Source organism: Musa acuminata, chromosome BXJ3-8 (genome assembly GCF_036884655.1).
Source record: "Musa acuminata AAA Group cultivar baxijiao chromosome BXJ3-8, Cavendish_Baxijiao_AAA, whole genome shotgun sequence".
In the NCBI taxonomy this organism is placed as follows: domain Eukaryota; kingdom Viridiplantae; phylum Streptophyta; class Magnoliopsida; order Zingiberales; family Musaceae; genus Musa; species Musa acuminata.
In genome coordinates, this window is record NC_088356.1 from 41,449,096 (window position 1) to 41,462,556 (window position 13,461).

At 51.1% G+C, this 13,461-nt stretch overlaps 2 protein-coding genes across 2 annotated transcripts; one reads left to right on the forward strand and one right to left on the reverse strand.

Moving 5' to 3' along the window:
* Nucleotides 1-4,838: 4,838 nt before the first annotated feature.
* LOC135644209 (uncharacterized) lies at nucleotides 4,839-5,918 on the reverse strand. The gene is made up of 3 exons (XM_065161677.1): nucleotides 5,611-5,918; nucleotides 5,327-5,549; nucleotides 4,839-5,225 (listed from the first exon to the last, which is right to left on the reverse strand). The coding sequence occupies exons 1-3, from the start codon at nucleotides 5,916-5,918 to the stop codon at nucleotides 4,839-4,841; spliced, it is 918 nt and encodes a 305-aa protein (XP_065017749.1).
* Nucleotides 5,919-10,874: 4,956 nt separating this feature from the next.
* On the forward strand, nucleotides 10,875-13,299 carry LOC135645945 (cytochrome P450 710A11-like). Its single transcript, XM_065164879.1, has one exon. The coding sequence runs from the start codon at nucleotides 11,418-11,420 to the stop codon at nucleotides 12,966-12,968; it is 1,551 nt and encodes a 516-aa protein (XP_065020951.1). The 5' UTR covers nucleotides 10,875-11,417; the 3' UTR covers nucleotides 12,969-13,299.
* The last annotated feature ends 162 nt before the right edge of the window (nucleotides 13,300-13,461 follow it).

Here is a 13,461-nt window from a genome sequence, read left to right on the forward strand (position 1 = left end):
CTATCCACGTGCAGGGTCCATGTGCTCTCGTTGTTCTTCTGCCCAATAGCATGGTCTTCAGGAATTAACTCAGAAATAAAGTCAGCCAGTACCTGAGCTTTGATGGCGGTCCTGGGGAAGTATTGAATGTCGAATTCATCGAGCTCGACCGACCACCATAGCATCTGACCCGATGCATCAAAGTTGAAAAGGATTTGTCACAATGGCTGGTCGGTGATCACTCTGATTGTGTGAGCTTGGAAATAGGGTCGTAGCTTTCGAGCCGTCTTCATTAGCACGAGGGTTAGCTTCTCGATCGGGGAGTACCGTGCCTCAAGCCCGACGAGGACATGGCTGACATAGTATATGGGTTGTTGCATTGGTGGTGTTTCCCGAACTAATACCGAGCTGACTGCTTACATCGAGGCCGCCAAGTAGAGTCCAAGGGTTTCGCCCGGCTCGAGTGAGGCGAGTCGGGGCAAGCGGGCGAGACACGCCTTCAATTTTTTGAAGGCTTCTTTGCATTCCGAGGTCCATGTAAAGTTGTCAGCCTATCGTAGAGCCCAGAAGAAAGGGAGGCACTTATCGCCCGAGCGTGACACGAACCTACTAAGCGTTGCCAACTTCCCGACGAGTCGCTGCACCTCCTTGATCGAGCGGGGGGGATGCATCTCGGTTATGGCCCGAACATTTTTCGAGTTGGCATCTATCCCCCTAGTGAATGATAAAGCTGAGGAACCTCCCTGAGCTAACCCCAAAGATACACTTCCTGGGATTCAGACGCATGTTGAACCGTCTGAGCGTTTGGAATGTTTTCGCCAGGTCGGTCAGGTGCGCGCTTGCTGCCTTGCACTTTACAATCATGTCGTCAACGTATACTTTCATATTCCTCCCGAGTTGGTGCTTGAACAGCTTGTCGACCATCTTTTGATAAGTTGCCCCAACGTTCTTCAGACCGAAGGGCATCACTTTGTAGCAATACACCCCTTTGTCAATGATGAAGGTGGTGCTCTCTTGATCTTGAGTCACCATTCGGATTTGGTTGTAGCCCGAGAACGCGTCAACGAACTGTCACGGACAAACTTCTCAACAAGATGTTGGATGTAATGCTTATGTGTGTCCGTGTCTTTTGGCATGTTCATGCCTTGTACAGAATGTAAAGGGGGCGGCCGAAGGCTTAATAGTCCCATTTTAGTTGGGTTGGTGGCCTCTTTAGGCTTGTAAATAAAGGTTGTGTCATGTGGACACGTGCGAGAGCTTTCGGTCTGTAATGGACCATTTTACCCTTTGTTGTGCCACTGTTCAGAGCTTGTAAAGTCTGTTTGTAATTTGCATTATCTATGAAGTGTTTTTCGGACATGTCTGCTTGTGGATCCCGATTGAGGCGTTCTCTCTAACCCGTTCTCTCTTTTGGAGGTCCTAAGGGACAATGGGAGGCTACGTGGAGGCTGACCTTTGCGGACGGACACGCAAGGGTGCCGCACGACTTAGGCAAAACCAGCTAAGTCCGTGTCATATGGTATCAGAGCGGGACAAGCACCCATAGAAACACTTGACATGCAAACGTGGGGGACCTAGCAGGGCTGCATTGAGGGCAGTCAGCACACGCTAGGAAGGAAGCGGTGCGCAGCGGAGATTGTGCTGGTAGGGGCAGAGGCCCAGGATCCAGACAATGGTGCACAAATTACAGTGAAGTCGGTGGACTTCGGGAGCTACTAGGTGACAGACTGTCCTAGAGCAGTGCTTCATCTAGGTGTGACCCAAGAGTGGGTGGATGAAGGTCGATTGCCAAAGGAGCGAACAAAATCGAAGGTGGAGGAGACCCTGCGATGTATTGGCAGAGGCCACACATGGAGGGTTCACAATTCGAGTTTATTCCACAAGGATCAGAATGCAATGGAGATGTCACCAGGAGGCGACATGGTGCAGCGGATCGTGGTGGAACAGTTCGTGGCAATGCGATACACACGACTGAGTCCCGTGAGGGATGAGATCATATGGAGGTATGATCAGGAGCTACTGGGAGCTCCGCTTTGGTGAACAACACGACGGCAAGAAGGGCTATGGATTCAAGGAGTGAAGGCCATGGTACCGCAGAGGCGGGTCTTCCGGGCGTGCACTGAATTTTGCATCGGATGAAATCCTTGGTCATCAGCATATGGGGGCTGGGTTCCACCAAGGGAAAAGTTCGAATGCAAGTACCAGTGAGTCCCATGGGAGGGACTTGATCATGCAGAGGTATGATCGAAGCAGCTGGAGAGTTGGACTGCTCTAGAGCTCATATTCGCTTAAGGGAGCCCGGCAAGTCAGAGGACAAGGCCGAGTAAGCGAACGTTGCTACCAAGGAAGCTAAGGAGAACAGAATCGGTGCAAACCCTACAATGCGATGGCAGAGGCCATGCATGGGAGTGCAGTCTGTCTTTCCATCGACCAGAAGGAGCTGCTTGGAGAACACGGAGGTGTTGAAGCAGGGGGTCGAAAGGGGCGAGGAAGCGACGACGAGTCCAGAGGGACTTAGCTACCCAAAAGCAAGTATCAGTTAGAATGGAGGTGGACTCAGAGGAGTGCCACGGAGACATCTCTACTGATCGTGAAGAAAAGGGATTCAGATGCGAGGCGACGGATAGTAGGGCCATGGGCATGGCAGCGCCATGGTACCGCAGAGGCGGGACTTCCGTGAAAGTCATTGATCCCTTACTCTCATGGAGGGAGAGTGCTTGGTCGTGAAAGGGGCCGAGGAGGTGGAGCATGCAGAGGCAATCTCTAAGTACCGGGACAAGGCTGAAGGGCAGACGCCGAGGAACTTCGTAAGACCGGTGTCAGTGTGCTTCTCATTAAGACAACCGTAAGTGAAGGACTTCGGGTCATGCAAGAGTGCACGACCAAGGAACGAAGCAAGCAGTACGCGGTGCTGTACCTTTGCTACTCAGTGGAGTAGGCGGCAGGGTTGATGGAGAAGACGGTACAATCCCAGAGGCGACCTCATCTATCAGAGAATTACTCCAAGTTGGGGTGAAAACTTCCTGCATTCCAGAAGCTAAATGGCATTGAGAAGGTGAATCACAGTAGCTAACTCAACGCAAGGAGTGCAAACACTTCAAGTGCTTCAGAAGTGTGAGCAAAGAGCAGGCGAAGACCAGTAACCAGCTCGATGCGTGAAGTACAACCTCGAGGAGGCGGGCGAAGTCAAGTAACCTTTGCCTTCTCAACTCTCAAGAGAATGGGCGAAACCGAGTACCCCAATTCTCTTATCTATCCAGCAGAGGAGCTCTGCACAAGTTCAAAGACCCTTCGAAGATAATGGAAGACAATAGTTGTCAAATCCTCACCAACGGTGATCAGTGCTACTGAGAGTAGATTGTCCGCCTCATTTCCCAATGAAATGCCTATCGAAAGCGGAAGTGATGCGAACCTACTTGGATGTGACAACTAACTGAAAGAAGAGTCAATGAGCAGATTTTGTGGAGGAAGGACCCAAAACTTCAGAAGTTTGCGAGGCGATGCTCGTTAAAGCTCCAACAAGCATCCACCCAGTTCAAGCAGCATGTGGAGATTTTGAGAGACTGGCGCAGTAAGGATGGTCTTTTCCTTCATTTGGTGGATCCGCAGGAATCAACGAGGATCAACACAACTCAGCCAACCCCACACCAGAGTTAGAGTCATTGGCGAGTTGAAGCAGCATGGCGGATCAAAGGTTCGACTACTCAAAAACAGCAGCGGAGAGCAGCTGGGAGCCAGGAGGCGCATTGCAGCGAGAGCGGAAGATTGAAGGCTCAGCAAAGGCGAAGAGTTGCAGTGTTCACAAAGGCTTCGACGAGGATATCGAAGGGATAAGTGGGGGAGAATGTCACGGACAAACTTCTCAACAAGATGTTGGATGTAATGCTTATGTGTGTCCGTGTCTTTTGGCATGTTCATGCCTTGTACAGAATGTAAAGGGGGCGGCCGAAGGCTTAATAGTCCCATTTTAGTTGGGTTGGTGGCCTCTTTAGGCTTGTAAATAAAAGTTGTGTCATGTGGACACGTGCGAGAGCTTTTTAGTCTGTAATGGACCATTTTACCCTTTGTTGTGCCACTGTTCAGAGCTTGTAAAGTCTGTTTGTAATTTGCATTGTCTATGAAGTATTTTTCGGACATGTCTGCTTGTGGATCCCGATTGAGGCGTTCTCTCTAACCCGTTCTCTCTTTTGGAGGTCCTAAGGGACAATGTGAGGCTACGTGGAGGCTGACCTTTGTGGACGGACACGCAAGGGTGCCGCACGACTTAGGCAAAACCAGCTAAGTCCGTGTCAGAACGTAAGGAGTTCATAGCCCGCGGTGGTATTGACGAGTTGGTCTATCCTAGGAAGTGGATAGCAGTCTTTGGGGCATGCCCGGTTCAGATCGGTGTAATCAATGCACATCCTCCAGCTTCTATTGGATTTCTTAATGAGAACTACATTCGACAGCCACCGAGGGTATTTCACCTCGGTAATGAATCCCGCTTCTTTAAGGCAGTCGACATCATCGCTGATTGCCTTCTGTTGGTCGGGTGCGAACTTCCTTGGTCTTTGCCTCACTGGCCGAGCCTAGGGGTCGATGTTGAGCTAGTGTTGGGTTACCTTCGGGTCAATCCCGGGCATCTCCTCGGGGGACCATGCAAACACATCGGCATTTTTCCTCAGAAAATCGATGAGGTGGAGCTGATCCTCTTTGGGGAGCATCATCCCGATTTTCACAATCAAATCAGGCTGGTTCCTTTTCAGGGGCACCTCGGTGAGTTTCTCAGGGGGGTCCAACTGCATCGGCGCTATGGGTCCCCCGGGGGGGTCGAGGACTCGATGGGGGCGTGACTTCCCCGGGTGAGTAACCGCCATAAGTTAGCATCGCCTTGACTCTCGCGAATCACTTCGGGATTCCTCGATCCCCGCCGAAGTCAGAAACTTGATGGCCCTGTGGTAGTTGGATACCACCGCCTTTAACTTGTTAAGCGTCGGTCGGCTGAGGATGATGTTGTAGGCCGAGGGCAAATCGACTGCCATGAAGATAGTTATTATTGTCTTTGCTTTCAGCTCTTCCCCGATGGTGATAGGGAGGATGGTGGTCCCAAGCGGAGAGATGGAATCCCCCGTGAATCCAGTGAATGTCGACACTATAGGGGTGAGGTCCTCCTTAGTTAAACCGAGCCTCTCGAAGGCGTCGAGGTACAAGACATCGACGGAACTCCCGGTGTCGATCATCACCCTTTTGACCCGAGCATTGGCGATCTGGATGGAGATCACCAAAGCATCATCATGATGGGAGTGCTTGACTTCTTTGGCTCCGAAAGTGATTTCAGGCTTGAGCTCGGGTTGGGACGTTTCTCGACTGTGCTCCGGGCGTAGGCCTTCCTCGCTATTGAGCTACTGCCGCCGGTTGCTTGTCCTCCGGAGATGACATCGATCCGTCTTTCGATGAGTCCCCTGGGGCGTGGAGTTGCTTCTCGGGGTTCCTTGAGATAATGCCCAAGGTGACCTCTCCAGATCAGTTCCTCGATTTGATTCTGGTGGTCGCGACAGTCTTCCGTGTCGTGACTGTAGTCCCGGTGGAACCTACAATATTTGGACCGATCTTTGTGAGTAGTTTTCATAGGGTTGGGCTATCGCAAGAGACCTTTCTCCCTGATTTGGAGAAAGATCTTGGTACGAGACGTGTTCAGAGGGAGAGGCGGGGGCCTCGGGAGCAGTAGCTCTTGTCGGTTGGGCCTCCGGCAGGGTTGCACCGGGGCTGCTGAGGTTGTTCCCCGGGATTATTCCGCCCTTGGCCTCTTGCCATCCATGCGCTTTCCTGCCACCAGAGCTTCGATAGCGATGTACTGGTTGGCGCGCTGGAGCATCTCGGGGATGGTTGCTAGCGGCTTCTCGATCAGCGACCAGAAGAACCTTGAAGGCTTCAAGCCCATCAGAAACACCTGCATGCATGATTAAAGAGGGGTGAGCGTCTAGGAATCCTCAGATTTCAATGGCAAAACGTGCCACAAACTGAGAGAGCGACTCGTCTTCGTGCTAAGATAATGTGAGCAAGGTGGCTATGGAAGGCTTGGGTCGCATGCTGGCGAGGAAATTCTACTCGAACTCCCAAGTGAGCTGGTCGAAGGACGCGATTGAGGACTGGCGCAGTTGGCTGAACCACGCTCGTGCTGGTCCCCTGAAGGTGGCCGAGAATGCCCGACACATCAGTGCATCGGAGGTGCCATAGAGTGCCATCTGAGCCTGAAATGCAGCAATATGCTCCGCGGGGTCAGAGCCGCCGTCGTACGTCTCCAATGCTAGCAACCTGAAGTTGAGGGGTATAGGCTTGTCTTGTATTTCCTGAGTAAAAGGGGATCCGCTCGAGCCGCCTTCGTTCGACTCGCTCCGTGATTTCTGAAACTCGCGCTGGAACTCGTATAGGTATTGGTTGACCCGGGACAGCTAGATCCTGAACGAGTCGTCCACCGAGTCAAATGATATAGTGTCAGGCTCGGAGCGGGGCAGTGTGATTTGGCAGGGTGCGGGTATGCTATGTTCGGGTGGACCTCTCGGGTCCGTCGTTTGGTCTCGAGCTTCTCCCATCTCGACCTGCTCCCTGCTTGGCCTTTGTCGGGTCGAGTCGGTCAAGGGAGTTGCTAGCCGCATGATATGGGGAATGAGTGGGACAAGCGTCTGCATCATCCCCGTCATTGCTTGTACTTGCTTGGTCAGGCTGAGGAATGCCTCAGGCGACATGGCCGAAGGTCCTATGGTAAGTCTAGGGGGCGACCACCCCGGGTCGTTGAACAAGCACCAATAGTAATCTAGCGTTGAGGCCGGGATCCCCTCGTCTCTAGGGATGGGGATGGACTGATCTTCGAGCCTGACGGAGGGGTGACCGATCGATGGTTCTCCTTCGGGGAGAGCTCCTGCGAGATGCTCCTGTGACATGGTCCTTCTTCTAGCGCCAAAAATATTGGTGAATAAATGTACTATGGCTAGTGGTCAGCACGGCTCGATCCACGGGTTGATGTCGGGAGTCTTCTGCCAGCTAAGTTGGACGCCGAGGTAGGCCGGGCCCTCATGATGGGATGTTGATCAACGTTTCTCGGTCCGAGCACCATAAGCGTTGAGCAGCGTCTCTCCGTTCCCGGGCTGGTCGGCAGCCCGTCTTCATTCGCTAGATGGCGATTCCTAGGTTGAGATGCTCGTGGCTTGGGGGTGGCCGCTTACTTGTAAAAATGGCCCTCGTCGGGCTATTCCTGACTTTGGCCCCTCTGACGAGTAAGTCAGTAGTTGTGTTTCTCTTCTCTCCCTTTTCTTTTCTCTCTGGCCGGATGCCGGCCAGGGGCTTTTATATTATTGTACGAGGGCCGATCGTATGCGGGTTCATCATGGAAGTTGATCCTCGGGGGATGAGCTGGTACTGTGCAGCCGCTATCCCGGGACGCGCAGGACGACGTCAGACGGCGCCGCCCTGAGCTTCCGGGACGGGACATGCCAAACAATGTCTCGGTACGGATTCTGACTTAGCGTGTGGGGGTGCTCCCCTTGCTGACCCGGCATCAGTACTGGATTCTGACTTAGCGTGTGAGGGTACTCCCCTTGCTGATCCGACATCGATACGACATGACATCGATTTGTGACGTGTCTTGAACCTAAAATATACATTATCAATACTGTTGAATGTTTTTGACTTAATTTTGACGCCTCGTTGCTCATGCGAATCCGGCAGTAGAAGAAGCTGAAAGTGGTCGCTGCCATGGAACAGCGAGAAGCTTTAACGAACTGTAAGCCTCGGGGGCATGGCGATAGGTCAAGGTCACCATGGAAGGTAAGAAGTCCATCTGAATGCTGCCAAACGTGTAACATGCATTCGAGACCTACCTGAAACCGATCCAAAGGAAGGTCAAGATGGTAGCTGCTAGTTTTAAAGGATTAAGCTACGTGGCTCATACTCCCAAGTAGAATCTGAATGCTACAGGACAGTTTCCAGCTTCATGAACGTGGCTTGTTCCTCCTGGTTGGGTTGCAAGGACGGACAAACCCCACCATCTATTATTTTCAGCACTCCGAAGCGAAGAATGATATGAGCTTAGAGTTCAAATAGCACAAGATTAATTTTCTTCTTTGTCTTGATGGGAGACCCCGATTTAATGTCCCAAGCCACGCTATCGTTAATAAATATTAGGTAGAGTTCATTTTGTCGGGCATATGATCCATTAGTTCGAACTCATAATAGACTTTGATAACCTATAACCCCTGTTAATATTAAAATCATAACTCTTTTAACTTAGACTTGTAGTAACTAGGAATGTGGTTAAGAAAAAAAAGAAATCACATCAATGATAAGGTAGAAGAGCAAGAGAATGAAAAAGAAAAAATGATGAGGATAACGTAGAGATTATTCTCAATCATCCAAGCAGTGTTCTCATCTCAGATTAGATCAGATTTATAATAGATTTTTACTATGCTCACTTGAGGAATTCTTTTTTTGATATTATATATCGTTATGTAATTCTTATATTAATGTTAGTGTTTTGTGATTGTTGCTTGGTTTTGGACAATAGACTTTAAGATTTATACGTTCATTATTTTTATAGTGGATTTGTTTATCTGACTTAACCCATGATTTTTACCATTTGCGTTAAGATATTTTTTTACATAAATCTTTGTGTTCTATATTATTATGATTTTTGTTTAATTTCATATTTGATGAACAATTATACCTAAATAAAACCTTCTACCGCAAACGATTCACACGCCTATTTACTGATGTGTTCTGATGCTTCTACCTCTCGCAGCGGTGGTGAGTGCAGTTTGACAAGTTGGATATGGCAGCTGCTCCATGCTGTCTAACTATTATCATTGAGATATATAAAAAAATTATTATATAAGACCACAACATAATTATTTAATCAGATGTACTACTTTCTCACTCTACATAACAATTACTTAATAAGAAATACCATTTTCTTAGTCTACATGCAGACAAGAAAAGATGAAGATGATCAGGATGTGTAATGCATTACCAGCCATGCTAAGCCGTCGATCGATCGATCGCAGGGATCAACTTCTCTCGTACAAGCCTTGATATGGCTAACCATCTGATGAGGGTAATAATGACGATAAGATTCGGGTTGACGTCAGCTGCCCTAGATGACACCTCGGTTGACCTGACACCGCCTGGTCAAACGGATCATAACGTCGACCGAGACACATTAAACATCCTGCTCAGGCTCGGTCCTTCACGCCACGCCAACACCAATGTTAGACGCTACTAGGAGTACGAGCCTGCCCCCTGCAAACGGGCATATTAGGAAACAGTGTGAAGCCGAAGGTTCCCACCGGACGTGCAGGCGAGGAGTTCTTGCCCGGAGGAAACGGCAACCCCGTCCCGATCGGACCACCGTAATCGGCCACCTCAATAGTCTCGAGGAACGTCCCAGGGAAATCCCCGTCATCCGGATCCGAACCAAATCGCATCGATCCCGAGACCACGGTTTAAGGTTGTTTACACTAACACCATCGATGCTGCCATCCTAAAATTGCTGGTCGCTCATTAATGTTTCTACATGTGGCGACTTTACTTGACGGTTTACTATGTTGGGTTTGTTAGTACTCATCGTTGAATCGACGCCATTCTATCCGGCTTTTCTTCTATCTCAAACAAACTGGAGCGCATCCTGTGACGACTTGCAAATTTTCCCACGTCACACAAAGATATGGCACCGAAACAGATTCTTTACTTGTGATGCACGACACGCTCCAACCGATAAATTGACTGGTCGTAAACACTTTGGATAACACCAGCAGGACTAGCTGAGTCTTCTATGATTGTGATTATGATTGTGATTGTGATTGCAACGTATCGATTAGCCCCAAATTAAAAGTTACTGAAAATTTTATATATTTTTTATAAAATATATTCTGCAATTAAGTATGATTGTGATTCTAAATTTGATTTGGATTGCGACAACTAAAATCAGAGGATGAATTTTTTTTTTTTAATCTGAGTTGGAAAGGGTGCAAACACTTTGCAACATCAACTATATACACACAGTCGTCACTTCTACCCTATCTCCCCTCCTCTCTCTATTAAAGATTGTATGCCTAACTATGTCGATCATCTCCCTCCATACTGAATAGCCTCTTATTGTTCATGATCGATCATCTTTGCACGTGGGTTAATCCATCTTCCGCTCACCACCCTTGTCCCACCCTCTTCTATTACTCATGGTCCCCTCCTTTCTCGTTCTTTACAAATGTGATTGGGTTGATCTAGGTAACATATAGAGTAATCCAATAATGAAGATAGATAAGGATAGCATAGCCAACTCGTTGACCAACCATGAAGGTGGCAAGGGACATAATTATTATTTATGAAAAAAATTTTATGAGAATTTTTGAATGTTGAATGAAAATATTTAAAAATTATAAACTATTTAGAATCGAATTTTTTTACCTCATCTATAAAAAAAATATATTTAATTAAATTTAAAATACTTAATATATACTTAATAAAATTGAAACAACAAGGAAATGAGTTTGATGTGAAAGGATACTGAGTACAAAACCTGGAACGAGAACACCGACAACATGTCTTCCCTTGATTCTATGTATCCGTGCAGATTAAACTCGTTCCGTGTTGTTATAGATTTAGAGTCCACTTGCGTGCAGAACAGACGTCGAAGTTGATAGGAGAAACCGGTGAGGAGCGCTTGCGGCAAAGGGCACAGCGTGGAGAGATCAACTGCATTGGGCATCGGTTTCCACGTTGCGACAGCGAGAAGCGGTCCACGGGCAGCTGGCCGATGCCACACCAGCGCCCTGCGACACGCTGCGATGTCTTGTCCTCTTCTCGCTTCTCCCAACCACCATTGTTGTGTTCTATCTTTTTGTATAGTTCCCTCCCCACCCGTTCTCGTGCTGCTGCCACCACTCACTACATCTCTTGCCTCCCCTCTTGATCCCTCCATCGTCACCTCTTCCTGCTCCCCCCTGTCAGCCTTTTCCCATTTGATGCCGAGCTCTCACATCTCCTTTTGACCGCCCCCAAAGCTGACCATTCTCCATCCGTTGAATGGTAAACCTTGTCTTCGTCTCTCTCTGCTTTCCTGCGCCAGCGAGCCGCTGCCCGACGTTTCCACGACTCCAGAAGGTCATCCTTTAAGACTTCGATCATTCCGCCCGCTGTTCCGAACGCGGCTGCTTTTGCCGTTGCCAATTCCAGCCCGATTTCTTCTCGAATCGCAGTCTCCAAATCCTTCAATCCCTCTGCCGTGTCAAATCTGGAAACCTGGCTATAAAAGCCCGCGTCGCTATTGCATGGCTGGTAAAACCATGCACAGCAATTCTGCTGTGGCGGGCATAGCAATGTGACGTTGTTTCTACGGTGAGCCAAGCGCGAATTGTAGTACCATCGACACCCCCAAGCCGTACTACTGCAGTGACGACGCACAAGAGCAGATGGATCGATTGATGGAGTGCTACTGGCTAGGCTGTGATCGCCTCGGGGATGCGCTCCGCCGGGCCCTCGTGGTTTCCGGCCCTTACCTCCTGTGCTCGGTCGCCTTCTTCCTGCTGTGGGAGCAGCTATCCTACCTCCGCAAGAAGGGCTCGCTCCCGGGGCCTCACTTTGTCGTTCCCTTCCTCGGCAGCGCCATTCCCATGATCATGAACCCGACGCAGTTCTGGGAGCGGCAGGCGGCGCTCGCCCGCGATTCCGGACTTGGCGTCTCCGCCAACTTCCTCGTCGGCCGCTTCATCGTATTCGTCCGCTCCACCGAGCTCTCCCGCAAGGTGTTCGCCAACGTCCGCCCCGACGCCTTCCACCTCATCGGCCACCCCTTTGGCAAGAAGCTCTTCGGCGAGCACAACCTCATCTACATGTTCGACCAGCGGCATAAGGACCTCCGCCGACGCATCGCCCCCAACTTCACCCCCCGCGCCCTCTCCACCTACATCGACATCCAGCAGGGCGTCATCCTCGCCCACCTACACAAGTGGCTGGCCCTGGCCGCTTCTTCTCCTAAACCCATCGCGCTCCGGCTCCTTTGCAGGGACCTCAACCTCGAGACTTCACAGACCGTCTTCGCGGGGCCGCACCTCACTCCCGCCGCGCGCGAACAGTTCAACCGGGACTACAACCTCTTCAACGTGGGCCTCATGGCCATCCCATTTGATCTCCCAGGGTTCGCCTTCCGGCGGGCACGACTGGCCGTCTCCCGCCTGATCCGTACCCTCTCCGGCTGCGTCGCCAGGAGCAAAGAGCGCATGCACGGCGGCGGCGAGCCGTGCTGCCTCGTCGACTTCTGGATGCAGGACACCTTGCGCGAGATCGCAGAGGCGGAGGCGGCGGGCGTTCCTCCGCCGCCTGAGACGGGGGACGCTGAGATCGGAGGTCACCTGTTCGACTTCCTCTTCGCGGCGCAGGACGCTTCCACCTCCTCCCTTCTGTGGGCGGTGGCGATGCTGGACGCCCACCCGGAGGTGCTCGCGCGGGTGCGGGCGGAGGTGGCGGCGCTATGGATGCCGGAGTCGGGCCGGGCAATCACGGCGGAGCAGGTGCGCGAAATGCGGTACACGGAGGCGGTGGCACGGGAGGTGGTGCGGTACCGGCCGCCGGCGACGATGGTGCCTCACATTGCCGGGGAGTCGTTCCCGCTGACGGAGTGGTACACGGTGCCCAAGGGGGCGATCGTGTTCCCGTCGGCGTACGAGTCGTCGTTCCAGGGGTTCACGGAGCCGGACCGGTTCGACCCGGACCGGTTCTCGGAGGAGCGGGCGGAGGACCGGGTCCACAAGCGCCACTTCCTGGCCTTCGGAGCGGGGGCGCACCAGTGCGTGGGCCAGCGCTACGCCATTAACCACCTCGTCCTCTTCATAGCGCTCTTCGCGTCGCTGGTGGACTTCAAGCGCCACCACACGGACGGCTGCGACGAGATCGCGTACGTGCCTACCATCGTGCCCAAGGACGATTGCACCGTCTACCTCTCCAGGCGGCTCGCTTCGTCGTGATCTCATCCGAGGCCCGAGCTGGCCCCGGGTGGGTGCTACCCGTTTCTTACTCCAGTGTGGTGTGTCCAAAGTGGGATACGGTCCATTTATTCCCTGGTCCTCTTCTTCTTCTTCTTCTTCTTCTTCTTCTTCTTCTTCTTCTTGGTGAACAGAGGAGGAATGCGTCCGGCATTGTTGGGGGTCTGGTAATTTGGATAATGGAAGGTGCGGAACAAGAGGTGGTAAATACTGTGCGTCGTCGGTCTCCTCGGTCCTGGTCATCTGGTTTGGTGGGTCTTTTAGCTTCCATATGCGTGTGTGCCACAGTACATGAAGGATTCCTGTGTACCAAGATTTCTTGTTGTTTCATATCTGGAAGGTTGAGGTACGCTATTTCATCCCAGGAAACTCGATGCATCTCTTTGGGAGTTCCTGTGTGCTTAACGGAGTGACGCGATCCACCGTTCCATAGTTGCACTTTCCCTAATGTTCCGGTTTAATTTGGATAAAAATT

What these genes read in the sequence shown, in the direction of transcription:
- LOC135644209 (XM_065161677.1), bottom strand. Translation starts at nt 5,918, where the DNA reads ATGCATGCAGGTGTTTCTGATGGGCTTGAAGCCTTCAAGGTTCTTCTG. An exon ending in TCTCCAAATCAGGGAGAAAG is followed by an intron (nt 5,550 to 5,610) that starts GTCTCTTGCGAT and finishes CAAATATTGTAG; the next exon opens with GTTCCACCGGGACTACAGTC. An exon ending in AGGCCTACGCCCGGAGCACA is followed by an intron (nt 5,226 to 5,326) that starts GTCGAGAAACGT and finishes ATCTCCATCCAG; the next exon opens with ATCGCCAATGCTCGGGTCAA.
- LOC135645945 (XM_065164879.1), top strand. Translation starts at nt 11,418, where the DNA reads ATGGATCGATTGATGGAGTGCTACTGGCTAGGCTGTGATCGCCTCGGG.